A 27,380-nucleotide genomic window follows, 5' to 3' on the forward strand; every position below is an offset into this window, starting at 1 on the left:
GCTGAGACTTTCCTGCTTTCCAGTGATATGTGGGACAACCCCATTATGACAGAGGAAGAACAATGAGCAATCTTGCAGCTGGCTAGATGTAATAGTCAGTCTGAAGTTTCTCTAATCTGCTTCACGACCATCATCAGAGACTGAGACCCCAGGACCCCACCACTCACTCTGGACCTCAGTTCTGGCCTGGCTGAGGTGGATGTTTGCCAAAGATTGTTTTTACATGTGCCTGGTGCTTGCCATGGTACGCTGCTCTTGAGCAGGGTACTGGCTGTAGTGTCCTATTTCTGTACCTGTTTCTTGGAGCAATGATCTCCACACACAATAGTCCATAAATCTTCCCACCTTTTGGCCAGAGGCCCCTTGCTTCAGAAAAGGACAATAAAAAGTGACTTTTCTAAAGAAACTTTGAGATCTCTTTCTCCCCAATGGATTGAAGACGTGTCTGTCATCAGACAACCTAAAGATGACATCCCTCCTCTTGGTAGCTATATCCCCCTCTTTTCTCTCTCTCTCTCCCACCTTTTACTTAGTTTCTTTTAATTCTCTCTCTTTCTCTCTCTTCTATTGCAAAGCTGAATTGTTGGCACGCAATAAACTGTATTACTGCTTTCTGCTAAACAAACCTGAGTCTCTTGCCTTTTGTCTTTTGCACTCTGAGGTCGAACAAACCATCACGACTCCCGCTCGGGTTGAGCGAATTGTGACATAAATTGGTGTCATGGAGAGACAGAAGGGTTTCTGACAGACAGAAGGGTTGCTGGTTTTGTGTAGTCTGTAATAGGGGAAGGACATCTTGCTCCAGCCACACCGAGCTGGCCACCGCAACAGGGGTGAGCCAGACTAGAAAGCAAGGGGGGCATTTCAGATTTCCCACAAACTGCACACACCTAAGTAAAAAGCATCCCTACGCTCGTTTGAGGATTCTGTTTTCAGAAATTCACAAAAGATCTCTTGGTGCAAAAGGCAGAGCTGCACTGTTCTTGTTTATTGCTCTGTGTGTGTGTACTGACGTTCCCTAAAGTGAGGCGAGAATACTGGGGAATCCATGTGTCACTTTAGTCACACTGAACACTAATTCTTTCTTCCTTTTTGCTCACAGATGCAAGAGTTAAAGAGTTATGTGTTGTCACAACCCACAGGAAGCCCTAAAACCTGGATGCTGAGTATGTGAATCCACACAATTGACCAGCCTGGGCAAAAGGAGATTGAGTCCCTGTTTGTATGTTTTTCATATTTATTACTGAATTCATGAAATAAAGGTTAACTCATTAATATGTTTTCCTGTAAATTTGAGAGATCTAAAGGGATCAAAATAACCATTCTTACAGTAAATTTTTGAGTATCCAACTGTTTTAGGAATCTTTTTAGGATGATATGGCATAAATATTCTTCTACACAAAACAAGCATGGAAGTGATAGGTTACATACTTCAGAGTCCAGTTTGAGGTGGAGCCATTCATCTAGCTTCAGTAGTGATACATTAGAGGTTGCTCTGTCTTCCATCTCACTGTCACTGCTATCACTGGATACCCTGTCTCCTGAATGCATCATAAAACGTGCATTAACATTTCTGTATTATTTACATATAAAACTTAAACGTTACTGTAGTATCAACAAGCTAATTTTCTTTCTAAATTTTCACTTAAAATGTAACCATTTGTAAACATTTTCATTTCTGCATATACACCCCAGTGAAGATCTTTGCCTCAGTAAGCAGAACAAGTTCCTAGACTTCTTAAGGGCCCTACTACATAAACACCTACAGTGATGTGATCTGACTCTTTCAAGTACCTTCATCAATAACAAGCCCCCTTTATCAAATTGTTTCCTGAAGTTGGTTGTAAAACTACACATAGCTCTTTGCTTTATATCTTAGTATAACAATACATTTGAAGCCCATTAACAAAATAAGTTTATAAATGCACATGGCTATTTAGGATTAATTTTTCTTTTTCAAAGCACAGTTCAATCAGCATTAACACTATTTTAAGGGTAATAGTGTCATAGCAAGTCAGGAAAGTCAGTTTGGACTCTTACTTCAATTCAAACTAGTATTTCTGCAGAACTGACAACAGATAAGATTATTTTTGTTTCTAATCTTAAAGTATTCAACTTAAATATTAAAAAAAGAAAATTTTAATAAATTCTCTTCTACCTGTAGTTAATAATATGACCAATTGACATTAAAAGTTATCAGTAGAAAATAATCTTTCAAATGCATGTGTCCACTGGAAGCAATATGATTATTGGCCATGTTAATTGTAACTGCACTATTCAGTTTGAATAATCTGGTTCAAAGTATCAAATAAATGAGGCTCTAGAAAAAATATACACACTACACTTCTCAGCACTAGTACTGTCTTTAAACATGTTGGTTGCATTTATTTTTTAAAAAACCACACTGTAATTTCTGAGACTCCAGAACTGTAAACTTTATGAACTTACAAAGGTTCACAAAACCCTTGAACAAGAGATATTTGTTACACAGCCTATAAATTATTCCTGAACACCTACAGGAACTATACATAGCTCTGTCATTTTAAGAATTAGCCCAAGTATATAGAAAGTAGACTTGAAAATTAAGTTTTCCAAATCACATACTAGTATAATACCAATGCAAACATTCCAAATCCAAACTTCAGTATACCTTGACAGGATGCAGATGCCTGTAAAGCATTACTTGGTAACCTAGCTGGTCCACAGAAGAGAGCCACAGTGATGGGTGTCACAACAGAACAGCACCTGATGTTTGCTATCCTGTGAGCTCTTGTCATTTCATCATATATCAGCCAGTCAGTAGGGAGGGCCTGAACAGCTGCAGATTGGCCATTCACTGGGGGAATCTGTGCAGGAGCAAACAAGACTAGGCTATTTTATGGTCTATGTGTAGTCAAAAACAAATTTTAACTTAGTTCTTACTTTATGTATGTAGAAATAAATACATAAATATTGCCATATATAAAAATCTTAAAAGCACAAATATATTCAACTAGACTTAAAAGTTATCCTGTCACCTTGAAACAAAATATTTTACTTTCAAAAGAGGATCTAAAGAAATACCAGTTTCAGAGCAGAACTTTTTCCTTATAACAATGAGCAGAGATTGTTACCTCTTCAAAATATTTTTACATCTAGCTTTTTCTTTGTACTATTTTGTCTTGTTCCACTTAGCAGGACTAACTGAAATACCAGAAAAATAAACTTCAATTTTTCCTTCTATCACCAGCCAGAAAAAAACATTTTCTAAAAAATTTTAAGTGGCTTTACCTTTTTATACTGAGGCTGACTAAGAACAGAGGTAGGATGAAATCGCACTTTCTTCTCCTTTGGTGCAGTTAAAACCAGGCTCTGTCTGTCTACATGCACAAGATTGGGATACATCCCAGCCACTAAGGCAGCTTTAACTACAGCCCAGTTTTCAGAGTTAGCATTAACATTTCTAATATCGGCTCCTCCTCTGGCTCTAACAAAGCCTGTAGAAATAAAGAGATCAAAACTGTGTTATATTTGTTTGTATTTAAGATTTACATTTTTTTGCTCCTCAAAAGGAATTTGTAAAACAAAAATTAAATAAACTACAAATTAGTTGCATTTTTTACAACTGCCAACATTAACAGCACCAAGAGGAAATTCTTACACTGAATTTCTTCCTGGTAAGGGGTTTCATGATAATGCAGAATAGAAATACTTTTTACAATACTTCTTTACCTAAGAGAGTTATAGAAATTGTGTAGCTCAATTTCAAATTGCTTACAATTTAGCGTGAATGGACTCTGCTCAAAACCTAGGGTATGTGAACTTTAAATGTAGTGTAGGTGAACTGTTAGCATGAACAGCTAAGCAGGGGAAGTAACAGATACCTCTGAATAAAGGATGAGACTTTGGAGGGCCACACAAGTGGCTCAAGCTGGAATATAAGAGCAGGTAATGGGCTGTCCACACTGAGGCAGTAGAAGACCCCAGACCATAAACTGCCACTGGATCAAGAGGAGAATGTGAGGCAAAAGCAGGGTACATGAAGGTTGGGTAGTCTGACAGTAAGGGTTAAAGGGACTTCTTTATTCAGGACACTCTCCAGGGACATCCAGCTTCAGCTGAAATTAACTGACTCTGCCCCAGAAGTTGGGTCTGAACTCATTTTAACAACTGTCTCAAGAAAAAATTCACTAGAAAATAAAAACTCAAGGAAAATGTCTCACATTGCAAGACAGCAGGATAGTGAACATTCAGGGTGTTTTCAGTTATGCCAAGTGTTCCCCAGCCACATTTCTCACCCTAGCATCTCCCCCATACCCAGCATGAATATATACTGGTCTTTTTCAAATTAAGGAAGGAAAATGAGAAGTGAACACTATTCTCCTTACAATTTGCACACAATTCTAAAATTATGTTAGAACCTTTTCCAACCTATTTACCTGAGGCTCTAAGCTGGCCAAGCAACTGTGTTCTCATTCCTACAATGATCTGCATTGTGGCTTGAGACAAGAAGTTCTTTTCACAGAAGGCTCTCTCCCAGCCATCACTGCGGGCCTTCTGCCATGCCTGTAAAGAATAATTTTTTAATATTTGCCTATTAATTTAAAGGTCTAAAATTTAAAAATACGTATTTTTAAGTTACATTTAAGTTACATTTTAAGTTACATTTAAGTTACATTAACTAGAGTAAATGTATCAAACCAATTTTTTTTAATTTAACTATTAGATTTCTTTTCACCATTCCCTAACCGAAACATAATGACAATGACATTATTTTAAGTTCATTCTGCTATTATAGAGATCACTATGTCAAGATTGCCATTTTAAGTTATCAGTGTTATAGGACATAAAGTGGCATCTTGCTGGAAATCACAAAATTTAACCAGGTTTGAAAAGATCAGAGAAAATGTGTCCCTCAGAAATCTGAGAGTACAACACAGAGGAAAGCCACAGTCTAACATTCTACACCCAGCTTGGCTGGCACATCATTCCCCTGATGTGTGGACAGTCTTCCTTCTGAAGGGGTACCTGGAAAGCCCTGAGAAGCACCATGTGGTCGCTGAAGGTTCCTGCAGTAAAACGTTTCCTGCACAGCATGGCTGCACGCTTTTGGGAGGCCAGTGTGGGCAGCACAAAAGGGTCTCGGTAGGCAAGAGCACAGGCAATGGTAAGAACAGGGTCCAGACACTTCAAAACAACGGCGCACAACACCATTTTACCAAGGTGTGGCTCCACTGGCAATTCAGTGAGATGATAACCAAGTTCAGTGAGATCTTCCCAAGGGTCCATGGCATCTATAGTCTGTGTGAAAAAAGAAAAAAGGTGGGGATGCAGGGACAAAGGGAAGAAGGGGGCAAAATTAATTTACAACAAAAGCAGAAAGAATACAAATATTGGACATTTCCTACATTTGCTCTCAAACACTAAAGAAGCAAGTCAAACTAGTTTCAGTTCAAGATGAGATTTTACAGCAGTCCCTTCCCTTAATATGGAAAAATACATACACACATACACAATGAAAACAAACAAAAATTCAAGTATCATTATGTAAGTGAAAAAGACTTTCAGTACAACTAAAGGTCAGTAAGATATGTTACCACACCACAAATTCCCATCTAAATGCATTCCTCTGCTGACCTTGAGCATTTGCAGAGCATTTTTCACAATTAAAGCTGGTGGAGGATCAGGAGCTTTCATAAGGAAGTCAACAACTGGGCAATTAATTGGAGCCAGAAGTTTTGTGTGTAAGCAAAGCTCCTGCAAGTTAAAAAGAAGAAAAATACTAGTAAGGTTTGGGAAAGAGAGAATACCTTCACACCTTCTGGAATTATTAGTTACTATTTTGGAGTTATATATTTTTTAGAAGTTGTAACTTTTGCGTAAACACGAACCTGAAGGGGCATTCTTAGAAGTTCTGGAGTCTGAAATTCCAACATGTTCTCAAAACGAAGCCTACTGAAGAGACGAAAACAGACTCCAGGCTGACAGCGCCCAGCCCTGGAAAATAAAATGTGGGAGGCTGTGAAAATCAGAATTTCTTTTTTAAGAAAAATGAACCAAACAAAAAACAACCCACACAAATTTAGAATGCAAGTGATGAAGAAGGTCTAAGAGAATGGTAATTTTGTTGTTAAGAAGAAGTCCCTCATATTAAAAGTTTTCCAGTACATTAATTGTTTTTGACAGTATGGAAATTTATATAATTTTATTATAAAAATACTTCTAGTAGTTATTTTAATTTTAACCCTACACTGAAAAATTTGGAGAAAAAAGGTAAGACCTATCTAAATAAAGTGATACAATATTTTTGCTAACTTGAAATCAATCCAAATCTTGGCCGTCTTGTGCCATAAGGAATCTAAGTTGCAAACTTTATTTCTTCCTCTTCAAATTCCCCAGTCAGAAGTCTAGATGCAAATGGTAGCATGAAAACCATACAGTGTGTGACTGAAGGAACAGAGATAGCAAGTGCTCACAATTCATGCTCATAAACATGGAGAATAATGACAACATCATGTTTCCAAAGAGGCATTCATTGCTATCAACACATACAACTTCCCAGCCCTCACTCACAGTGCTGGGAAGAGTATGATAACAGCCTGTTAAGTCATGAATACTTTGGAGATGGTCAACCAGGAATCAGTGCTCAATGTCACTTCTAAAGAAAGGTTGCCAGGGTATCAATTAAAAACTAGCAGTGGGCAGTCCTTTACCCACAGACAAGTAACTGTGGCTGTGGGTGCTACATGCCAGAAGGAGAAATTCAGTTCATGGGGAACAGTAACCTAGACCTAATGTAAGTTCTGGGGCATTCTTGAGAGCCACTTTTCTGTATCTTGGGAAATTACTCCAAGAAAATACATGCTGACTCATAATTTACTGCAGAGAAGTATTAGCCATTGTTCAAGATGATACTGGACTAGGCTAGAAACATTACCCAGTGTGGCTGCTACAGGTTTGTACTTTACTCTTAACATAGGGATGGTGGATATCTGCAAAATAAAAGTAAGTATGAAGCATTTATTACCTGCCTTTTCTCTGGATAGCACTGGCTTTTGAAATCCACACCATTTTTAGCATTGTAACACAACTCAGTGCATCAAAAGATTTCTATGAAAGCAGAGCAAGGAACATAAAATCATGGTTAACCATGATACATGAAATATAAGTTATTACTAAGCTCTTAACAGAAGTTCTTAAAAATGCAGAAAAAATAATTTGACCAAACACCAGCAGCTTCTGGCATAAAGGCATGCTCTGAAGTACTTCCTTTCAAGTGAATTTATAATAGATGTTTTGCATTATCTTTGTGCTACAGTTTACGAAACTGAAGTTTTCTTTCTAGTCAGAAGGTAATTTTGAGTCAATAAAAGACATGGACTGTATTTTAAATTATCATAAATCAGGAAAAAATATGTTATTGTATTGATTAAAGTCTTCTTCTTTGTCTCACTTGAAAATTACATTCATATTTTCTTATATTTGATGCAAAACTACAGAAAAATTGTATTGCCATGGGAACTTTGGAAATTTGGTATGTATCTCCCCTATGAAATCCAACTTCATTTTCAAAGCCATACAAAAGCCACACATCAGAAGCAATTACTTAAAAACTTAATGGATTTGATCTGGACATGACACAGTAATAGAACATAGGGAACTCTCAGTGCTCTCTTAAGTCTCAGGGACATGACAGTCTAAATAGACAGACTTGTTTGAAAAAAACTAACATAAATTGTAAATTTTAAAAAAAAGCATGTATCAACATTTAAATCTACAATAGTTTTTAGAAGGTTTAATAACAGCTAATTACAGTATTTGTCATAAAATGAACGTCAAAACTTCTCAGTGATCTTTGTTACTTGACATGCTCTAGCTCTCAGCCTACTATTAAAATAGTACTCTAAAAATTACATATTATATATTATACAATAACACTTAGAAGTTTACTTGTTACAGAAAATTTTAACCAATCATACCTCTTTCACCTTGCCTGAATCAATAACAAATACAACATCATTGACTGTTATGCTGGTTTCTGCTATATTTGTAGAAAGAATCTGCAAATAAAATGATAAACAACCAAAGCTAAAGTTAAAAGCAAACACAAAAGAGATTAATAAGATATCTGACAAAGTCCTCTAAAACTCACTATTTTGCGCACACCAGGAGGTGAACTCTTAAGTACTTTCTTCTGATCCGAAGTCTGCATATTTGAATGGAGCATGAAAACCTGATATCTAATGCAAGACAAAGAGCATATATAAGTATTTTTTAAAGATGCAATGAGAACCTCAACCATAGGAACCAGAGGTTTTACCTGTGAGCATCATCAGCAAATCTCCTGTCATCAAAAAGAATACGGTCCCTCAGGCTAACTATCTCGTCATATCCAGGAAGAAATATTAAAATCGCTCCTGAAAAAGAAGTGTGTTTGCAGAGTTAAGCAGCAAATTCACTTAAAATATGTATCAGTACTGTGTAGACAAGTACTTGGAAGGTTCTACCTATTCAGTGTTTCCAAAAGAAGGGCAGCCTTCATCAAAGGCTGAATGTACTGTTATTAACTGCAAGTGTGTGTCTATACTTACCGGTCCCGCAATTATGACAGATGTTGTAAAGTAAGTGCATAATGAGGTCCAGATCCACTTTTTCATCATCAAAACTGTGATGATAAGCGGTCAACAGTTCTCTGTCCTCTGCACTAAGGTCATTACCACTTGTTTGGACCAGAGAACTTTCATCCAGATTTCCAAACCCTGCTGAAGCACTAAAATAGAAAAATGCACAGACCAGAGTCATGGCTGTTTGTTTCAGGTTTGCATTCAGCCACCAACTAAACTTAGATCAACATCAACAAGACTACCCCTCCCTTCCAAATTTTAATTTTGAAGTGTAGCAGAACAGCATGTCCAAAATACTATTACCGTCCACTGACTGAAACTTCAGTTTTTAGCATAACTTTTTCTTACTCTTTATTGAAACAAAGCCATAAGAAAAGTGTAAGAACTCAAAATATAAAGACAAGTACTTGTTCACCTGTTAAATAAGAAGTATTTAAAAGAAATGTATTTCCCAAATGTTTTCCTTCCACAAGCAGGTATTACGCAAACTGAAACTATACCAAAAAGTGTTTAAAAAATATTGGTCTCTACAAAATGATAACTGAACTATAACTGTAAGTTAATCAGAAACCAAATCTTGAAAGACCTGGTATAAACATTACTTCTGTTGAGTTTCTTTAATATGGCTACTGTGTATAGACAACAATGTATAGATAAAAATGCAACAGATTTGCTTCCTAAATAAGCATCTGAAATTAAAATGGTATATGGTGTAATCAGTCTCTGTCTATACACTCATCCTGCCTAGACATATAATCATGATGGCAATACCCATGTCGAAATGATAACAATAATATGAAAGAAATCTACATGACTCTAACTATATTTATTTAGGATTTGCACAAACATAATCATTGAAATGCAGTGAATACAAACAAACTTTTTTTTTTTAAACATTCCTGATCTCAAGTAAATCCTGCTATTTCAGTCAGATTTGAAGGCATAAAAAACTAAAAACTGTCCTGATTAGAGAACAAAATGCAAATTGCCCTTCAACATTTACCTTCAACTATTTCTTGCAAAGCAGTTATAGCTTACCTGTAGGATTCCAACAGGTCAACAACCTCTGTTTGTCCAAAGCGCTTAGCCCAGTCCACAGCCATCCTGAAAGAGTACACAGAAAACTTTTCTAAACTTCCTGCTTTAAAAGACACACAGCCTAAGACTCTGAATTAAGAATTCAATTTATAATTTTCAGAATACAATGCGATGAATAGAAGTTATATGAAGTTATATAAGAAAATGTTTCAAATGTCAAAATTTATTATTGCTTACATAGTCTGTTAAATTAGTAACTAGTTTAAATGTTATAGAAATTTCTTTCTCGTTTGTATATTGACCAGTGAATCTGTGTTTTGGTTTGTCTGTTTGTTTTTACCAGCCATTAGATGATCTGCAGTGGATATTTGCTCCCATACTGATCAGCTGCTCTACTTGACTCAAAAAGCCTCTCCCTGAAGCAATCATTAGTGCAGTCGCACTGGTTTCACTGTGCCTATAATCAACTGAAAATTACAAATAAACAAATAAACAAATATATCAGCAAACCAAATAAAAACTTTCTTACTTTTTCACCTAAATGCAGTATGACTATGGCTTATAAAACACTTAAAATCCAGGCCAGAGAGAATTTGTTTTCTGACTTCATCCCACCACTCAGTTCATGTGAATTTAATATTACTTTAGACACACTGTAACATTTAATACTTCAAAGCAATTCATTAATTCTGTTAATTCTATTTACTTTTCCAATAGGCATCAGAATTCAAACCTAACAACATTTGAAAGTGGAGATAAAGTAGCCACAAAAATTCAAGTAATTTTGTTAGTTTTTTTTTAATGTAATAGAATGATAGACTTACCACTGACATTTTCAGTTAAAATGAGATGGAACACTTGAGCAAAGGCATCAATATCTTTATGCAACCAGATATCAGAAAGACAAGAATCCATCTCTTTTATTATCCATTGTTCAAGGCAATTTACATCTTTTTCAGTCTGAAGAGAAAAAAGAGTATCGAAAGATGGATGACTTCCAAGACTTATCTTTAGCCTCATGTATCACACATGAAGAAACTGAACAGTTGCTTTTCCAAGTAACAATCAGAAATGCAGCATTCAGGTACTGGTTTAAGCATTTATAGTATCCTATGCAAGTACTTAAAGCAATGGCAGTTCAACCATTTAAGCTGAAAAAAAAGTTGTGTACAAACCATTTTAAGTGAAAAGCACACTTCAGTTAGAGGAATTAATGATAATTAAAAAAAAAATAATCTATTAAATACGTTAATACCCTACGAGAAATTCTACAGGAGTTGTATCTTCAGAAAACAGTTTTTCATGCAGATTGAAACATACCTCCCAACAAAAGGAAAAACTTACCAGTTGATTAAATACTGTGTCACCATCATCACCTAACAGACTACATTCTTCAGTTGCCCTTGGGACAGGTCTTGGTCTCTGAGGTTCCAGCTGACTATTATTATCTTGAGCAGAACACCACTCAGTAAGAGTGCTTTGCTGTTTTTCTTCTACAATGAGTAACAGATTTCCATTAAAAGTTTTACAGTCATCGTAATTATCCATTAATTTCAGCTTAAAAAGAAATAGCTTTATCTAATCACAAAGTTAAAACTATTTGATCTCCTATTTAATCTAGAACATTGTTACCAGTCCAGTATAAATTCCATGATTAAGGGCACACAAAGTGCACCACAACAAACATCTGCTTTAAGAACAAATACCACTTGGCTGCTTAACTCATTGAGCCTGCAAACTGCTGCATTCAAACAAGCTTCCTAAGTGATTTCTACACAATTCTCAATCCAGATCTTTCTCCAGGAGTTCCAAAAGAGGAATGCATTCCACAACTAATTTTTCTGCACAGGTAAAAGTAACAGTAGAATCCATCAGTGCCTCAACCGAGCTTCTCTACCCACAGTGATCAGAGCTGAGCACTATGATAAATATGCAGTTTTTTTTTTTTCATACTCATGAGGATCATTACTTTCAGCTATCAGGAAAAATTCTCAAATACTGTGATCAATATACCCAAATACTTACCAATTGAAAAGAACCCCCTGTATTTGGTTCAAGTGTGTTACTGATCCTTGACCTGAATATGTTAAATGCATCCATGTCTGAAGAATGCATTGAAAAATATTAATAGTAGAAACTACTTCCATGCAAGATGTACAAAATCCTGCCTTCTCTAATGGCTGGACTTAAATGTCATCACATTGTAACTTATCTTTCTATACTTTTCATGTGGGCAATGCCCCCATGTTTGTAATTATACTTCCTACTAATTAGGAAAAATACATTTATCAACTGAAAAAAGTAAGAATAAAACCACTGAAAGTAAAAATATTTTTGCAATCGCAATTTATGTCAACAACGTAAATACAGAGTTCTAAAGATACTTGCTGTCATCTAATCATGTCTCATTTAGCAATATGACTGTAGAATTTTAACAGAGAATCACCTTGTTGTTCAATCAACCAATGAGACTCAATGTCAAGCCATAACAATTAACAAGTCCACCAACCTTGCTGCTTCTCTTTTTTGTACTTTACCATCTCTTTGCTTGTAAACCCAGTACTTCGCAAAATGTCCTCCAAAAACATCTCTTTAACTTCAAAAGGTCTTCCTTGGACTAAAAGTAGAAATAATTCATGAAAGATTAGATATTCTCAAACTCTGGATTAAGTACAGTAGTTCTTAAAAATAGTTTGTATAGACAGGAAACTGAATTAAACATGATTAGGACTTGATTTAATGAATTATTATATTCCTTGGAAAGTCTAAGAGTATCTTCACTTGAGTTTATTTTCTTTAAGCAACTGGGCCACAAAAAAAAATCCAAAAAAGGAAATGCCAGCTGTGTACCTTGTTTTTCATTAACCTCTTCATTACATTAAGTGTTAATAGCAAGACATATAAAATAGACATTTATTAAAATTTTATCAAATGAGAAGAGTCACTTTTGTAATGTGTACAAAAGAGAATTCACTGTGTCAGCCACCGGAATTACTTAGAGTAAAAGCAATTCAGACTGTTTTAGTGTAAGACCCCATGAGCAGAATGCCATGCCTGTATTCAACTACCTCCTTTCACGAGAATTATATGGGGAGATGACTTCTCACAATGTCCTCAATTAGTGCAGCCAATTTAGGCTTTCTTTACTAACTACTTCCAATGGTCTTTCTCTCCTAAAAATTTACCCCAATTTTTCTTTTAACATCACTGTTTTCTACACCTTATTTATAGATATTAAATTATGTTTTTACACAAGAAGAATTCAGATCTATTTTCAGTTCCATAGCAGACACTTATCACAACTGAGGTTGTATCACCTAGGACTTTTCTCTCCTTCATAAAGAACAAGCTACAATTCACATACTTTTAGAAGCTGTCACAAAGGAAGTCTTCTAACACTAATCACAAACTCTGTGCTCTGCAGAAACCCACAACTAAAAAACATTGGTTTCTGTGATCAGATTGGGTCAACTATACTGCAGAAAAATCAAACCTTTTTATCATATTAATACAAAAAGTATCTAAACCCTCTTTTTTTAATTCTTACATTAGCAAAATTTGAAAAAGCATCTTTTCAATTGTGATTATCCTGTGAAGTTCAGTATGTGATATCAGTATAACCACTGCAGTAAACTGAAGAAAGAGACAGCAGTCATAATTTTCAAAATAAATCTATCGATCCAAAAGGATGAGAAGATGCGAAAAAAATAAACTGGAAAGCCACACAAAAATTACAGTAAGGTTTTTCTCTTCAAAAAAAAGGCAAATATTTAAATCAAGTGTAACTTCTTTATTCATGCCTCCAACAAGATGCAATCCTTACTTTCCTAGGCAACAATTCAAAACTGAAAATCAGAAATAAACACTTTTATGTGTAGATAAGAACAAAATAACTCTTTCTCATGAATATCCCTTAAAATTAACCAGTGATTTGGGTAGAAAATTCTAAATGAAGCAAAGAATTATATGAAGAAAACATAAACCTCAATTTGCCTAGGACTGTATTTCTGAAATGGATACAGTTATCTGAGCTTTATCCAGTAACTAGCAGCAATCTCTGAAGCCAGAATTAGAATCTATTGCAATATACTAATAATATCACGTGTGTAAATCCTAGGGTTTGTTTACTATGCAGACCAGCATTTTAAAAACTTGTTCCTCCTTGTATTGAACACGGAGGAGGCCAGGACACTCCTGCATTTACAGAATATCTGCTGATAAAAACTTCCCTCTGAGGCACATGCAAATAGCTAAGAAATAACAAACATGAGCAAACAAAGAACAATCACTGCTGGTAGCTGTCAGTGTTATTTATCACGTGCCTTTACTCAGAATGTTTTGATACACTTCAGTTAAGATCTATCAGGGAAGATACACTGAGATTTAAGAGTTTACTTAAATACTTACTGTGTATTACTGGGCAACATCCAAAATACCTAATAAAGAGATCTGCATCTAGAGCAGCACTAGAAATAATTAGTTTTAAATTAGCTTGGCTTTGCAACACATCTCTCAGTTTTATTAGCAAGAAGTCACTGAACCTATCCCTCTCATGTACTTCATCCTGCATGAAAAGAAAACAGAAAAAAAGAACTTGTAAACATCACAGATCCAAGACCATAAATCAGATTTTTTTAAAATTAAAATATGCAATTTGGTGATGCATTCCAGAGGAATTAAAATGTTTAAGTTTAGCTTAAGAAGGATTTAAAAAAAACCAAAACTATCCAAAAGTAAAAAAAATACTTCCAGAAGTTTTACAAATGTATCAGAGCAGACTGCACAGTAATGCACAACCCACTACAGACTTTCATTTCAGAGATCAAAAAGTGTATCTGAAACTTCTCTAATTCTTGCACTTGAATCTCATTTTCAAGATAATGCCACAAACTGCAAATCTGACAAATCTTATTTCAATAAAATTACCCTTAAAATTCACAACTGGTAAGAATTAAAGGAACTGTATGATACCACATAATGGGGAAAAAAGATAGATTTCTTAGATCCATTGAATCATGTACAAAGCTTATCATTAAGGCACATATCTGATTAATCATCTTTGTCTATCTTCTGTTTAGTTTTATATTTTGAATGTATGAATCAAGAACAAGATTTGCAATGCTTAAAGTACACAAACTATTCTTGTGCTTTTTTCCTCCTTGGTAAACAGAGGCACCTAAAATTACCATGGTTTTTTTTTTGTTTTCAGCAGTGGAGAATTTGCATTAAACATTCTGGTTCCACTGACTTATAGAACTCACAACAGAAAGTTCACATAACCATACATAACATAAATAATGTGCTAGAAATTAGACCATACTTCACGTTAAAAATATTAGGCAAACAAGGGGATTGAAAACTTGGTACTGCAAAATCAAGTACCTGGTAACAGAACTGATACACTTGCACTGAACCATATCTAAGTAATCCTTCCTAAGTCTTTTCTGCTGACAGAGGAAATTCAGAAAAATTCTGACCCCTGCCCTCCACAATCACATCACAATTCCAAAATTAACTGCTGACAGTTAGTTAATATAAGATGCTTTAAAAAAAAAAAAAAAAAAAAAAAAAAACAGGCAAAAAAAAACAAAACAAAAAACCCTCAGAAAAAAATGCATGTTACAATAATAAAAAATCAGTAACTCTTTAAAGTTAATTCAGATTCTAACTTCACAAAAAACACCTTAAATTTCCATCAAATTAATACAGAAAACTAGGGTCTGATTTCCCAATTAAGAAACAACACACACTGCTCCATGTCACACATAATACAGGATCCTTACCACAATAACATGTGTCACAGTTGACAGGGTGCTGTCTCCTGCCATCAGCGTGCGAAGCAGGATGCCATTAGTGCAAAAGGTTACCAGGGTCTTTGGAGAAACCCTAGTGAACAGTGAACAAAGATGTTTCTGCTTTATTTACCATTTAAATGCTGCTAGCTTTCCACTATTTACTGAAAATTAAAGACTGAAGAGTTCTCACCAGAAATGGACCCTCAGGTATGTCACTAAAGAGCTCATGCATATTATTTGTTTATAAACTATGCCTGTCCTAAGAGCTCCTAAGGATTCTTAGGGCTAATGGTCCAAAACCTCAGACAAGAGATTAAATAACAAGGGCCGATTCATTTTTTTTCTAAATTAATAAGTAAGTGAAACAGAATCTTGAGAACCTCATCATGTTGTATTAATTTACTGGAAAATTCTGTGTGGACTGCCTTGAAAAAACAGATTATAATTCTTCAAAATACCCTCACATATAGTATTTGTCTAAATGTGGTAGATCAACCTTGGCTGAATGCCAGGCACCCACCCAGGCTGCTCTATCCATCTCCTTCTCAGCTGGACAGGGGAGAAATAATTCAACAAAAGGCTCGTGGGTCAAGGTAAGGACAAAGAGAGATCACTCACCAGTTACCATCACCAGCAAAGAGATTTGACTTGTGCAACCTGGTTTAGTGTACTACCAATTCAATTCAAGTAGGATAATGATAAATAAAATCAAATGTTACAACACCTCCCCATACCCCATGCTTCTTCCCAGATTTAACTTCAAATTTCCTCTAATTCCCATCCCTCAGTGTACAGGGGGACATGCAATAGATGCTGTGGTCAATTCACTGCATCTTATCTCAGCTGCTCCTTTCACTTCATGAGGGGGATTTCGCACACTCTTCACAAACCCGTTCAGTGCAGGTCCCTCCCATGTGACACACTCCTTCAGGAATAGACTGCTCCACAATGGGATCCCCAAGGGTTCATAAGTCCCACCAGCAAAACTGCTCCAGTGAAAACTGCTCTCTGTGGGGCCAAATGTCCTGTCAGGAGCCTGTTCCAACACAGGCTTCCCACACAGTCACAACCTCCTTTGGGAAACCACGTGCTCTGACACGGGGTCCTCCACAGGCTGCAGGTGGATATGTGCTCCACTCTGGACCTCCATGGGCTGCCAGGAACATCCTGCCTCACCATAATCTTCACCATGGGCTGCGAGGGAATCCCTGCTCTGGCACCTGGAGCACCTCCTGCCCCTCCTTTGGCACAGACCTTGGTGTCCACAAAACTCCTCTCAAATATTCGCAATCCTCTCTTTGGACTGCTGTGCAGATTTTCTTCTCAAGTATGTTGTTCCAGAGTCATGCTCACTGTTGCTGATGGGCTCAGCCTTGGCTAGAGGCAGGTCTCTCTTACAGCCAACTGGCAGGCTTTATCAGACATTGGAAAGCTTCTTCCCACAAAAAAACACAACCCTCACTACCAAAACTTTGCCATAGAAACCCAATATGCTGTACTTGACTGAATCTCAAAGAAATCAGCTGAACCTTTGCAAATGCTTTGATTTTTCAAGAATCTAAAATTCTTTAAAAGTACCAACTACCTGTAACAGTGGAAGTAAAAAACAGCAATTACTTCCTCCAACATTGATACTTTTAGTACTAAAAACTTACAGAAAAAATTGTAGAGTCCTATACAAAAGAACACATATACTTATGTCTGTATTTCAAGTTTGGAATTCTTCCTTCACTTCAAAAATACTCTTACATGTTGAATTCATGGAACACATACCAGATGGAAGTGCTTTAAGTTTTTAATCTCTACTCTTCTCTGTTTTCATCAGCCTTCTAGAAATCACCACTACTATCTAATAGACACTAAAATATAAAAAAATGAATTTCTGTGTTACTTCAAACACAGTCCATCCAACACTTTTTGCCAAGACAGAAACATTGCCATCTCTCCCTTCTGCTCTTTCTCAAGTGAACTCTTTGGTTTTTCTGCACTGCTTCCAGTAATTCCTCCATCTGAGCAACACTTTACTTTTCTTCATCCAGCATAATTCTTCCACACAATCAGCCACCTTACTTGCAATTCATCTTTACTTGCTCTTCTAACTAGTTAATAGCCTTGTGACCTTTGGTATGTATATCAAAATTCTTTTAACTTGGCTTTGCAGTTTAAGTGTGTTAATTTTCAATAGAAATGCATTATCTTCATATAAGCAACATAACCAGCCATACCTTTTGCCATCTTCTCACTTGTGTCTAAACTGCTGCCCATGCCTGAAAATCTCACTACTTACACAATTCAAGATTTTAGAAACCACACATAAAAGTCTGAAGACTTTCACCATTTCTGCTCTGCTTCAGAAGCAAATTCCTCAGGTCATCTAGAATTTCTACTTTTGCTTTAAACATAAAAGATGAAACAGAGAAAATTTAACACAGAGTAGACTGGTTACACTAAACATCATTGTTCACTTTCCAATTTTGTTGTTTTCCCTTTTCAGTGCCCTTTCAACTTTCCCTACATAGCTTTTGTCACAGCATGCTGATCTTTCCACCTATTTTCAAAACTTGCAGAACTTTTAGATTTATCTATGTTAAAAGTAGAAAGAACAAGGATATCCACACACATACTCGCTAGAAGAAATCAAGAGAAAGCACCTGCAGTTCAGTTCTGTAGAACAACTCACTGCACAAAACTGAAATATATACAGGAGAAAAAACATCTTTTTCAACTCTTTAAACATTGATTACTCAAAATAATGCATCCTACTTATACTTCATACAGTGATATTTTACTGGGCTGTATTCAAATACACTGTAATTTAAATAATCACATGATTAATGACACAAAACAGCAATACCAGATCAACTGACTTTAAGAAATGCCATCAGTACCTGCTTTCTAATCGGATCTGATAACCAACTGTCTGGCCAATCTTTTCTCTTCTTTCTGCTGCCACTCTTTCAGCCACAGCAAGTGCTGCCAAACGTCTTGGCTGAGTGCAAAATATACGGCAGGGAGTTCCATTTTTGTGACAGTCATCAAGAATAAACTGGGGGATCTGTAAATAAGTAGTTTAAATTTACATTTTAGTTTGATAGACTCATGGCATTTTTATCACAATGAAACAATTTAACTATGCCTCAGTATCAAACATGTTGCAAAATTACTCACAGTAGGATTATCATTGCAAACGTACCTGAAGTGGCAAAAAAGGCCACAAAAATTAATTTCAACTATTAAGTTTAATCTCTTTCAAACAAGACACAACAACAACAAAAACAAAAGCAAAACAACCCAACTAATCAAAAGTTGAAGCTTCTCTCTCCTACTACAGGGAAGTCTCTAAAAAACCCTTTAATCTTTCATTGCAACACAGTAATCTTCTGAAGCTAGGAAATAGCTTCAGAAGAAAAAGGGTATACAAAACTGTAGCTACTTTCCCTTCAATATTCTGTGATTGTTTTAATGAAAAACTGATATTCATCAGATACTTGTGCAGAATAATTTATGCTTTTAATATGCATCTGCTGACTTAGCATTGCAAAAGCAAAAAGTTAACTGGAACACTAGACTTTAAACTAGTAAGAAAACAAAAGCCTTAACACTAGAATTAAAAAATCATTACAGAAATGTTTCAGATTTAGCATCACTTTGGTACAAATACTGTTAAGTTTTTTTATTTCATTAAAGACACGTACTTGAGTAGTTTTTCCTGATCCAGTCTCTCCTACAATCAAAACAACTTTATGGTCCTTTATTATTTTAATAATTTCTTCCTGTTTTTCAAAAACTGGTAGTGATTGCCTGAAGGAATCAAACTCTGATTCCCCTCTTTTCACTGGAACCTGGGGAATACCATCACTAAGTCGTCCACTGGTCTTGTTCACTTCTTTGTTTTCTGTGAAAACAAGTCAATAAATTATAAAGGAAGGTCACTGAAACACTGTTTAAAAGTGCACTTAAAAATGAAGACTCCTGATTTTATTAGCATCCCTGTTGATAAAGTGAGAAATCCATGACATATTTAAAAATTATTTTTATGGTAACATTGTTATGGTACTTGAAATAGATACAGTTCAAAGGATTTTTTCCTTTCATAGAAATTTTGAACACAACTGAACTATCACAATGTGTTGTTCAAGTTAAAAAAAAAAAGGCATGAAAAGCTTCAAGAGAAATAAAACTAAGTCAGAGAAAAAGTCTTTGGCTTCTCATCAGTTCACACATTCTCATCTTAAGAGTTTGCCTAGAAAAATTCAACACAGAGTTAAATGTTTAAGTTATTCCAAACTGACAAGTGTGCTTTCCAAAGAAAAGACCACTTTACTGTGATGCATATGCCTTCTCTCACTTATTGGTCTTTCAAGACCTCCTTTCAGTCAGTCTTACACAACCTAACAGCCTAGCCCATAAGATTTGTTTTAACAGATACTTATAGGAACATGATGTATCTAGAGCCTTGAAGCCACACAGAAGTGTCAAGTACCAGCAATGCAAAAGTAGCTAAAAAACCTGCAGTCTTCTGAGGAGGCTACTTCAATGTCAATATGTTAAATGTTACTCTGTAATTCCTTAACAATTATTTTCCAGAAGAATGAGAAGATCACTGTAAACACAATGCTAATGCAATTACATAGGCATAATGCAGTTATTTGGTGTCATTAACACATTCATATATTAAATTACAAACACTGTTTTACCAAGACAGACACAGACCAACAGATTAAAAGAGCCAAAGACCATTCTGGAGAATTAAAGGAAGATAAATTTTACACTGTTCATTAATTTATACCCTACATCTCTAAGAAATTGCTTTTTGGTACTTTTATTATATAGTTTCCCTCTGCTCACTAAACAATCTTATTCAACAAATGAAGCAACTGAGAAAGAAAGTTAGCAAAGGAAGCACTCAATGAATGGACACAATAAATCAGAAATATCCATTTAACAAGGCATACTGCTATGTTCTCTGTTCACTACATCCAGCTTTGTACACAAAAATACAACACAACTTTTACAAGCAAAACTGTTAAGGCAACAGCCATGTTAAAAGCATGGTTTAAAAACCTATCTTATATCAGAAGTTTGTGTTGCAGAGAACTTTATACATGGTAGAAATCAAGGAGTTTACATAATAGCCTGAGTTTACTTAATAGCTCCTAGAGACTTAATCTATTTTAGATGACAAAACTAAACATGAAGTCCTTATTTTATCAAGGACATGGATTCCTAAAAGCAAAACTGCAACTCTCATTCTCTCTCAAGGGTATTCTTATACAGACTGATGGTAACACTTGTCTCTTTAATCTCACCCCATGCAACTTGCAGGAATCCACATCTCACAACTGTATTAAAATCTGGTGGAAAATGACTCAAAGAATCAAAATTAACTTGATACAGGGGAGACATTGCAATGTGGGTGACTGACTGAGCACCTTATGACACCAGTTTTAAAATACCCTATGTTAACAACAGAAAGTCAAGAAAATTATTAGGTTTGTTTGGAAAGAGGAGTGTCAGATATGACATTAGAAGAGACAGAAGATAGAGGGGTTTGTTATGGCATTGTTTCTTCCAAGTAGTGTTGACTGACAAGTCCACATCACAAGACACACTGAACATACCAGATTCAACAACATAGGCATTTCCTCGTTCTTTCTTTGGCAGAAGTTCTGTTCGTTCTTTGTTTGTGACAGGAAAATTCCAAATTAAAGTATGAACAGCGTGCTTAGTAGCAGGAGTTAAGGGACAAGTCATTACTGCTCGTTTTAGTTCTGATCCATCTTTTTTTCTCACAGTTAGGTAGCGATTTGCTCCTTTTCTGGAAGAAAGGAAAAAAGGTATTTCAGGAATAAGCAAACTAGTTACCTCCATGTAATGATCTTTAGCAATAATTCTTTCAAGATGACTTTCAGCTTATTTTCAAATATAATGTCAGAACTAAAATTCTCCAAATAATGTCCTAAGTAGCATAATGCAACATCACAATAGTCATCATCAAAAGCACCTTCAATTCATGCAAGGTAATGCAGGATAGACTCTGCAGACATTGCAGACTATGCCCTGGTTATCCAAAACACAGCCAGCTCTACCAATCATTTTATCAATCAATACTGAGAGTTATAACATCAAACTGACTTTCAGACTAACCTGATAGATTTAGAAGTTAAAAATCAATGAGTAGGCAGAATAGACAAAAAAACTCCCTGCTAGCGGCACTCCAAGCCATAACAAAATCCAGTAAAACATACCAGATCTCAAGATGTTCATTATTAAAGATTATGTAGAAATTGAGCCAAAACACTTAACCATAACACTGATCTACTTCTCAGACTGAACTCTTGACACCAAAATGCAAAGAATCATCATAGATATATTTGAAACTGAACTTACTTCTGCCTGGGCTACAACCAACACATCAGTTTTGAAACAACTCTTTTCAAGGTGAGAATAGAAGGTCACACTAAGAGCCCAGACCTGTCCCTGGCAGGGGTGCAAGACTGGTGCAGGTACACAGGAGCTGGCAAGGGCAGCCTCTGTAATGAGGCACAGGCACCTCCAGCAGCCCCTGGTAAAAAGGACTCTGTCCTCTTTACATCCTCATTGCAAGTGCTTACATACACTGTTGAGACCCCCCTGAGCCTTGTCTTCTCCGGGCTGAAAAATCCTAGCACACCAGCCCTTTCTGCACAGAGGAGATGCTCCACCCCCTTCACCAGGTTGTTGGTCCTACCCTGAACTCTCTCCAGTCTAGGTGTCTGTCCTCCTGGTGATCCCAACCCTGGATAGACACAGCACCCTCGGTGTAGCCTAATCGGGGCTGAGTAGAGGTGGAGGATGACCTCCCTCTGCCGGCTAGCAACACCTGAACCCTCTTCTATGCTTCCCAATAGAAGCACTCTTTTGAACATGCTACTCTAAGTTACACTTCAGCTGTCAATGACAGAGATTCTATGCAAAAGCTCTGAAAACACATTAGTGCAGGGAAGTGAAAATAAAAATCAGGAAGGATCTTTGTGGGAAGTGGTTTTCACGCACATGAAGTCCTCAAAAACTGCATCGCAAACTAGCACGTCATGCGTTTTTTCACTTAGACACAAAACAAGGCACAGAGACACTTATTTTTATATCTACTTTATAAAGTTTCTTCTCTAATATCACTCCTCACAATACTGCAGGATACGCTAAAAATACAGATCGTTTCCACACCGATAACGAAATACTATAAATCAACACCAAAAGCATAAAAGAATACATAAAAATAAGAGTCAAACTTACCCTTTACTTTTCGATATCAGTCCAAGAGAATGACAGAGCCGATGAACAAACGCTCTTTCAGTTCTAGTGAAAGAGGATGGAAATTCCAGTTCTGGAAAGATAATTTAAAACATAAAAACCCGAGCATAAAAACTCAACAGGCAGCACCCCTGACGTGTGACCTCGGTGCCTGAGTTTATCAGTCCGCGAACCCTCGGCGCAGAGCGGGACCGGCGGCAGCGCTGTCCCCTGGCACCCGGGCGGGACGGCGACGCTCCAGCCTGGCAGCGCCCGGGCCAGGCTGCCCGCCCCCCTCTCCGCGCCGCTCCCCCACGCACCCGTGTCCTCGCCATAGCGGAACCGCTCCAGGGCGAGGTTCACCGCGATCTCCACCTCCTCGTCCACACGGATATCCCTCAGACCTTTGCCGCCTCGGCCGCGGCCCGGCGCGGCGGGAGCGCCCAAGCCCGCTGCGCCCCCGCCGTGCTTCCGCGGCGGGATGTTCCTGGGCCGCGACATGGCTCCGCCGCAGGGGCAGGGGCAGGGGCAGGGGCAGGGGCAGGGGCAGGGGCAGGGGCAGGGGCAGGGGCAGGGGCAGCGGCAGCGGCAGCGGCAGCGGCAGCAGCGCCGGGCGGGCGCGGCGCCGGCAGGTGACGTGCTCCCGGCGCGGCGGCTGCGGGAGGCGGAGCCGCCCTGCGAGCGGAAAGGCGTGTCTGTATTCCGCAGGGTGTGCTGTGGGGTGATGGTGCGCCCTCCTCTTACGTTCCGCCGTGACTGATGCCTGTCCGGTTACAAATCATGCGATTTTATTCAGTGACGTTCAGTGTAGGTGCTAATATCGCAGTCCTCGGCCTGGTTCTTTTGAGTGTTTAACAGAACAAGATTTCCCTTCTCTTTCTCTCTTTTCCGTCTTTATTTCTCGCCTTTCTTAGGTCTCGGCAAAGTATGGCTATCATGTTCTACCTCTTGCTCTGTACCCAAGTCTTTGGTGAGGACTGGCAGGTTGTTAGTTGCAAAAGTTGAGAGCTTGTAGTCCAACACTTGTACATTTACGTAGAAGTGCTAGAAGTGTCACTAGCTGGATTTTAGGTGGTTGCATACCAAAAAAATAAATGTCCCTGGCGCATGGTGTCTTTGCTCAAGTGAACGAAATCTACAGCGAGCATCACGTCCCCAAGCAAATGGGTTGTGATGAGCAAAAGGCACACATAAAGGGGTTTTTAGGGTCTCTCCCAAGCTGCACAGGGGATTGAGGTCACCTGTAAGGTGTGCAGAGAGGCTGAGGTCTCTGCTAAGGGGTGTGGGGACCGTGGTCCCCTGTAAAGCGTGCAGGGGTTTGGAGTCTCTAGGAAGACACGCCGGGACTGGGGTCCCTTGCAAGGCCTGCAGAGGAGCTGAAGTTTAGGGTCAGCTGTTCAACAGGGACCAGTCAGTCCTAAACACCAGGCAAAAGCTGTTCAGAACAGATAGTCCGTGATCTCTGCTGCTCTTCACCAGCTGGGGTGGGGAGAGGAATATTCAGATGCCCAGATCCAGAGTGGCACAGATGAGTGTCACAAAGCTCCAAGTGTGCTGATGTAACCCATCCCAGAGAAGCCATTGGGAGCTCCAAGGGAAGTTCTGCCAGTGCCCAGTGAGTTTTCACCAGCTTGTGGCCTTGCAGGAGAAGGTAATATAAATGGGCCAGGAGACCACCTCCCTTTTCAAGGCCTTCATTGAGGAATCAGCTTTCGGTGGGGAATTTAAGGGGGGTCACGCACAGCACTGCTTGTTCCTGACGCTGGACAATGCAAAGGAGGAGGAGCACAGGTTTGTCTCTTGGCAGAGCCAGGACTTCATCCTCACAGGAGTCCCCAGTAAAGTCCTTGCTGCTATGTAGTCTAATGGCGTTATGCTGGCCAAGTGCCATTTCGTCATGGCAACAGAGTGAAAAAGCTCGGGTTGGTGGTTTCATCATCTTTACTGTTTTCCCAGCCTGAGAGTACCATTTTCTAGTTTTATATGTTTTGTTGGCTCGTTATTTTAGGGTATTTTACCACTAAATGGCACTCCTGTGAGTCTTTGCTGCCATACACCGTCTGGAGGGAGCAGTGGAGGTGGGCATGGATACAAAAGCAGGTACTGGGACAGAGGGAAAGGACAAACAACTAAGAGCATTGACAATTTACAAAGACATAAAATATTAACAACTGGGATCAGTGGGGTGGACATACACACACCAACAACTGTAGTTAACTGACTGGACACCTTTGTAGGGAAAAAACTTGCATTGGGGGATTTATTCCTTACAGAGGGAAGAGTCCATGTCAGACTGTATTCGTATCCACAGCAAGTCTCAAGGTGAACTGCCCATATCCCAGCATTGCTTCGTGACCATTGACTGATGATTTGAGGCATTAACTAAACTTGGTATAGCAAGAAAAGATTGATAGCAGAGTTGTTTAAGCATTTTAAGAAATAAGTAGGAAACTATTCTAAATACTGTGCTATAGCACGTGTAAGCAACAGTGTTTCAGTATGTTGTGGTTACTTCAGAGTTTATTTTTCAAGTAACAAATGGGCAACTGGTGCACAGATGGACCAGGTCTCTGGAAAGCACACACACTTCTGCACTCTTCTGCACTTCTGCTATGTGCACATAGAGTCTCTTCAAAGAGGGGAACACACAAAGATGTGATGTAGAGGTGCATCTTCAAACCACACACTGTTTGTGACTATTGCAATTAACTGTTGTGGTGTAAACTTGAAATACCATGTGAAAAGGAGGTTCTTAAGAAGTTATGCTGAAGTGCTGCTTTATTTTTTTTCTGTGTGCTTGCTTGTAATGGTGGTAATTCTGTGTATATGTCAAAAATATTATAAGCCTACATTTTTCTACATGTACATGTTTTTAAAGTAAAGAGGATGATAAACATGTAAATAATATTTGAATAATTCCTCCAGAAAATGAAAAGCTGTTGCAGTTGTCAGGTAAGATTTGCTGATCATAAACGAGCATTCTCAGTGGCCTAGTTTGCTGGCATGGTCACAGAAGCAGGAAATCTTTTTAGTATTCAAAATAATATTATATCTATTAATTTGGAGAATTCTATTTCATTTTCTTTTAGGAGGATAATATGCAAAGAGTACTGCCTGAGCAAGAAACCTCCTCTATTGCCTAGTGTTTTGTATTGCCCCTTTGGTGATAAACAAAAGGAAAAAATAATTGTTTTCCTGTTTAAAAAAATTGTGTATGAGAAACTGTTTTTACCTTTAGGAGATGTGTTAGGCCACTTGAATCTGCAGAGACTTTGACACTTATTGTGCTGCAATTAATACAAAATTACTGGAATCAGCTCTTGTACAAACAGTTCATGAAAACAACTTGTCCTAAAAAAATTGTGATGAGAAAGGATGACTGTAATACTAGATTGTGTTGCTCTAGCAGGAAGCAAACAGAGTACATCTCCATCCATGTTTCAGCTGTGTCAAAAGGAAATTTAAATATTTAGGTGTCCCAGTCTGGGGTTTCTCCTTTGCCCGAGATCACCCCAGAGGGACACAAAGGTGGTTCAAACCCTGGTTTTCTCTGAAGCAGCCAAAGAGAGACTGCTGGAGACGTTTTTTTCTTTTTCCAAGGATTGTTTATTATTTCTTATCTCAGGCACCTTTTGCCTGGCCAGCAGGGTCTGCTCAGCCTGGCATCCATGGTGGAATCTGCCTGGTGAAGGCAGGGCTTATCTTATATAGTTAGTACTACGTATTACATGTTTACAAAATTTTACCAATACAATACAATTTTATTAAATGGTCCAGCCCTGACCCCATCCAATCCAAGAGTGCCAATGTGTCACCCAACATGGATGACACGGAGAAGGAGGAGGAAAAGGTGTCCACCCCCAAATTCTCCATCTTGGCCACATGTTCCTTATCATAAACATTCAAAATAACCTATTTATCTACATTCTAACAATCTAATTTACACTTCACTAATTTTGGCAGCTTGTTTCCATTCTCCTTGTGCTGACAACTTCCCCCAGGGGTTAGAATTCAGGACCTGTGACACCAGGGTCTCACTCAGGAGCCTTTGAGACCCTTGCCAGGGGGGTTTTGAGACCCCCAAGGAGGCCAGGGGTATGCCCTGGGCTCCCACATTTAGGCTGCATTTTGAGGAAGGGGCAATAAGTTATAACAAAGACAGGCCAGAATGAAGCTCCCACATCTGATCACTAAAAGTAGGCATGAAGTTTTCTCGGAGCTGTGGGATCTGATATCCACAGATTCTTTGGTTAGGGGAATTGACTAAGTCTTTGCGACCACTACCAACTTAGAGAATAGCTAGAGGAGAGGTAATGCAGAAATTAGGGTCTAATGAGATATCAATTGCAACTACATATAGTTGCTGCAGGAGCACCAGCCTGTATTACCTCTGTGGCAGCAGCAGGCGGAACCCAAAGTTCTGACACCCCAACGGACACATAGATATCACTCCTTAACACCTTTAATCCAAAACTCTAAGAGCAGTGCCTGATGATGGAGAAAGACATCACCAGTGTGAGCAAGTGATGCACATTTCAAGTAGACCACAAGCTGATTTAGCTGTTGTTCCCTCATATAAACCAGATCTAATTCTATTCACAGACAGCTCCTGCCACTCCCTGCAAGGACAGCAACAGACTTGTTGTGTGTGCTATGGTAAGCTGGGGACAGG

At 38.0% G+C, this 27,380-nt stretch overlaps 1 protein-coding gene across 1 annotated transcript in view; it reads right to left on the bottom strand.

The window, feature by feature from the left end:
* The window catches only part of LOC306814858 (3'-5' RNA helicase YTHDC2-like), a 30,429-nt gene extending 7,102 nt beyond the window's left edge, over positions 1 to 23,327 (bottom strand). The window contains exons 1-24 of the mRNA XM_079331341.1: positions 23,029 to 23,327; positions 22,712 to 22,802; positions 21,058 to 21,254; positions 19,132 to 19,331; positions 18,325 to 18,491; positions 15,425 to 15,527; positions 14,049 to 14,205; positions 12,151 to 12,258; positions 10,986 to 11,134; positions 10,466 to 10,601; positions 9,982 to 10,108; positions 9,642 to 9,707; positions 8,571 to 8,749; positions 8,300 to 8,396; positions 8,132 to 8,219; positions 7,959 to 8,039; positions 7,007 to 7,089; positions 5,871 to 5,976; positions 5,617 to 5,736; positions 5,008 to 5,280; positions 4,419 to 4,545; positions 3,271 to 3,476; positions 2,651 to 2,846; positions 1,432 to 1,541 (exon numbers count right to left, since the gene is read on the bottom strand). Coding sequence (XP_079187467.1) covers positions 1,432 to 1,541; positions 2,651 to 2,846; positions 3,271 to 3,476; positions 4,419 to 4,545; positions 5,008 to 5,280; positions 5,617 to 5,736; positions 5,871 to 5,976; positions 7,007 to 7,089; positions 7,959 to 8,039; positions 8,132 to 8,219; positions 8,300 to 8,396; positions 8,571 to 8,749; positions 9,642 to 9,707; positions 9,982 to 10,108; positions 10,466 to 10,601; positions 10,986 to 11,134; positions 12,151 to 12,258; positions 14,049 to 14,205; positions 15,425 to 15,527; positions 18,325 to 18,491; positions 19,132 to 19,331; positions 21,058 to 21,254; positions 22,712 to 22,802; positions 23,029 to 23,209 — 3,348 coding nt within the window. The 5' untranslated portion in view covers positions 23,210 to 23,327. The remainder of the gene's footprint in view (positions 1 to 1,431; positions 1,542 to 2,650; positions 2,847 to 3,270; positions 3,477 to 4,418; positions 4,546 to 5,007; positions 5,281 to 5,616; positions 5,737 to 5,870; positions 5,977 to 7,006; positions 7,090 to 7,958; positions 8,040 to 8,131; positions 8,220 to 8,299; positions 8,397 to 8,570; positions 8,750 to 9,641; positions 9,708 to 9,981; positions 10,109 to 10,465; positions 10,602 to 10,985; positions 11,135 to 12,150; positions 12,259 to 14,048; positions 14,206 to 15,424; positions 15,528 to 18,324; positions 18,492 to 19,131; positions 19,332 to 21,057; positions 21,255 to 22,711; positions 22,803 to 23,028) is intronic.
* Between the last annotated feature and the right edge of the window lie 4,053 nt (positions 23,328 to 27,380).

This window comes from Erithacus rubecula (genome assembly GCF_903797595.1).
Source record: "Erithacus rubecula genome assembly, contig: SUPER_Z_unloc_3, whole genome shotgun sequence".
Taxonomy (NCBI): Eukaryota; Metazoa; Chordata; class Aves; order Passeriformes; family Muscicapidae; genus Erithacus; species Erithacus rubecula.